Genomic DNA, 3,865 nt, shown 5'->3' on the forward strand with positions numbered 1-3,865 from the left:
TTAGACAATTTTCTAAATTATGATAAATAATAAATAATAAATATAATGGTTTCTATTACTCCATAATCATTTATTATTCTTTTTTTGTAATTTACAATAGAGTTAAAATGGACCATTCCTTCCAATAAATAGATAAGGGTTAGGAATTTTAGGTCAGTTGAAATGAGGGCCAAAAAGCAGTACAAAAAGTTACCATTTTGCCCATGGCCACAATGTTTGCCTTTAGTGTAACTACATATCTTTTCCCATAACTACAATGATACCTTTTCATTGATCACATTTTTAGCTTTATTTCTAAATTAAATATATTTATTTTTAAATAAAATTCATATTTTTTTCTTTCGAACTTGGTTGTTTTTCAAGACGAGTGGCTAAAGACCCTGGAACCGTCATCAAAACTTTGAAATCCATATGCTCGTTGATTAAGGTTTACAACTACTGTCTTGTGTTAGTTGAATGAAAATATAATATATGTTTTATTCATAATTTTGATATGATTACATGACAATAAACATGTTACGTTTTTGTAAGTGAAATTATATATGTTATATACGAACATCTCCAATGGAAGGTTTTTATAAGTAAAAAAGTGTGTGTTCTTATAAGAACTGCCATTAAAGAGAGTTCTTATAAGCACATTGCATCTCTTTGAGTTCATGTACATAAACTTTGGTTCTAATTTTGAACTTGGCGTGAAGTGACATTTTATTATCATTTCATGCATTTTCTTGCCCTTATATAATTATTAATATGTGTATATTTATTTAACTTATATCATACAGGAACCCACATTGAGGAGTTCTTGTAAGAACTATGATTGTGAAGTTTTATGTAGCTTCTTAATTTGATGCATTCGAAATGAAATGACAAAAAAAGTACCAAAAGTTGGTACTAATTAAGAACCTCCTGGTGGCCACGGAGGTTCAAATGTGGTGACATATATATATATATATATATATATATATATAAACCTCTTTTGTGGCCACGGAGGTTTAAATGCGGTGACTCTGGACTATCTGCAAAGCAGGTGGTCATCCTGTGATTAATCGGCTTGCATAGCGGGTTGGATATCCAGGTTAATAAAAAAAAACTTTCAACCAATATATTCATCTATTATTAAAATTTGGAAAGTCAAACAGACCGTAAAATAATAATTTTGTTTTTACTTGTTTTATATTAAATAAAAAAATTCAGGGTATGCATGCATATAAGCGGTAGTCTATGTATCTTGACAACGAGTATCAAACCTACACACTATTTCAAAAGACTCGATTACTATTATTTAAGCCAAAAGGTATTGGTTTCATTTTCTACTAGTTTTCATCGTTTTACTTTGAATCTCAAAAGATTTAATGTGAACTAAAAAAAACGTAAATTGATGTATACAGATTAAATGGTATCGTGACACATCACATTCACACGATACCAAGTCGATGTAATTCAAGAGAAGGACATTACTAACGGACCCAAGAAGAGGCTGGCATGTGTGATTCCCTCCCCCCCCCCCTCCCTCCCTCCCTCTATCTCAAATTGATCTGATCGAACCCTGGACACTCAACCGCAAGAGAAAATACACGATCCCTGACACTTCATGTAACGAACGTCTGTAAAATGGTAAACTAAAAAAATATCTGATATATGTAAAATAAAAATAACAACCGATTTATAAAATTTATATAAAATATTACGTGATTTTTTTATTGATATAAATCTTTTGTTATAAAATATTCTTAATAAATTAATTATTAACAAACGACGAACAAACAATAAAGGAAAAGAACACTTTCCTATGGGCAATATGGTAATTTTGAGGCAAATGTGCACGGGAAATTTGCTCAAGACCAAATCCACAACAAACTTGCAGCAAGGAGAACAATAAGCGTGTTACTGTAACCACACAAGAATCAAGTTACCGTTTAGTCCTTCACCGGCTATTACCGGTAAAACCGGTGGCACCAATGAAAAATATAAAAGGCGGCGTACAACAAGCTGAAAGCTGGTAGAAGGTATATTTGTAGATCTGTTATAACGGTGCCGTCAACAACCCCCGTTAGAAAAGTAGAGAGAGAAAGTGTGTGAGTGCGTGAAAGCCAGGACCACACACACTCTTTGATAAGAAGCTTTCAAACGGAATCCCTGCCATCAGCCTCGTCGTCGTCATCATCGCCACCACTCTCTCTCTCTCTCTCATCTCTGAAACTAACAAAACAGAAAAATCACAGAAGAAGATATTATTCTCCATTGAAGAGCGAATTAATTAAGGTACGTACCAGCTGATTTGACATCGGAGTATAGATATTATGGATGTGTATGTGTAAATGGGAAAGTATACAAGGAAGTGCAGTAAAGGTTGTAGTGGAGGTGGCGAGGTAGCGGTAATGGAGGTTGTGCAGGCAGGAGTGAGGACTAGAGGTAGAGCTATGGCCGTGGAGGAAGCCGCGGATAATTCTGGATCCGCGAAGAGAAGGAAGGTCGATAATGGAGAATTGAGGTTGTCTTCTTCAAAGTCGGAACGAATCAAAGCTCGTGAAGATATCCTTACTGTATCCAAAATTTTTGGTGATTCGGCCCCGGAGAAGGATGATTTGAGCGATCCATGCGCTGACGCAAGGAGCCTTAGCTCCGGTGATGTTCCGGCGTCTTGTTGTTCGAGTAACGGATCAATTACGGAGAAACTGAAATGTGCAGATCTGGAGGTATGTGTGTATGAACAATCCTTTCGATTTTTATTTATTTCTCTCTCTCATGATTTCTCCATCAATTTTTTTGAATTTTGAATTTTGATTGCAGGAGAGGGCAGAAATTGTAACAACTGTGAGATTCAATTTGGACAGAAGAGAAAGGTTTAATGAGACTTTAATTAATTGGCTTGTTTGCGTACATGTTCTCTATTCGCATATCTTTTTAGTTCGTTCAAATTTTTAAAAAAGGAATATCTGTGATCGTAACGTCGTCCGTTATAATTTCATTCGTCCTCTAAAACCAATTCAAAACACACACACACACACACACCCGCACTCTCTCTCTCTCTCTCTCTCTCACTCTCTTAACTTTGATGGCTGGTTCTTTCAGCACACCGACAAGCGAGTTTAAGGAGGAATCAAGCGAACTTGAGTCATCGACCACAGCAAAACCGTCGGTGCGTATTGATTCTCGCCGTGCAATTATACCAGTGGAGAAGATGCCTCCTGCAGCTGAACTTGAAGAGTTCTTCGCTTCTGCGGAAAAAGACCTCCATAAAAGTTTCAAAGACAAGTAAGTTACTCAATTATATGTGCTTATAGAGTAGAAAATTGAACTAAACAAGTAAACAATAGGCTGAACGATATGTATTGAATTTGCAGGTATAATTACGACATTGTAAATGATGTTCCAATGAAAGGCCGTTTTGAATGGGTTCAACTGAAGCCATGAAATGTGAAGATGGATGATGCTTGATTAAGAACTTAACACCGCCGTTGTAAAAACTGTTTCTAAAATTTAGAAACAAACGTACAGTACGTAGTGCATTTTAATTTAATCGATCTTTCCTATTTCTTTTTTCTTAACTTCAATCGTCTTTCACTACTAGCTAGTTGATTACCTTGCCAGATCTTTAGAAATTCCAGTTTCATTAACTTGCATTTTCATCGTTCATAAATTCTATTCCATGTTAAGTACATGTGGTAGGTACTTTTTTTTATGGATGCGTGCAGTTCTATGTGTGGTCATGTGTTTGTCCGTGGGGGATGGGTTTGAAGAAGGAGAAAAGCTTTCTCAGGATAGCTAGAGTTCGAACCCAAAATGAGGAAGAAGGAACAGTTCGAAATATAGTGATTTAGTGCATTGTACTTCTTCTCCCCCATACATTTCGTTTCTGTCGATC

At 35.7% G+C, this 3,865-nt stretch overlaps 1 protein-coding gene across 1 annotated transcript; it reads left to right on the forward strand.

Moving 5' to 3' along the window:
* The first annotated feature begins 2,011 nt into the window (after window positions 1-2,011).
* On the forward strand, window positions 2,012-3,621 carry LOC112515624 (cyclin-dependent kinase inhibitor 7-like). The gene is made up of 4 exons (XM_025122529.1): window positions 2,012-2,696; window positions 2,791-2,843; window positions 3,073-3,255; window positions 3,345-3,621. The coding sequence occupies exons 1-4, from the start codon at window positions 2,319-2,321 to the stop codon at window positions 3,412-3,414; spliced, it is 684 nt and encodes a 227-aa protein (XP_024978297.1). The 5' UTR covers window positions 2,012-2,318; the 3' UTR covers window positions 3,415-3,621.
* The last annotated feature ends 244 nt before the right edge of the window (window positions 3,622-3,865 follow it).

The sequence above is a fragment of the Cynara cardunculus genome (assembly GCF_001531365.2).
Source record: "Cynara cardunculus var. scolymus isolate 2C chromosome LG 7, CcrdV1, whole genome shotgun sequence".
Classification (NCBI taxonomy): domain Eukaryota; kingdom Viridiplantae; phylum Streptophyta; class Magnoliopsida; order Asterales; family Asteraceae; genus Cynara; species Cynara cardunculus.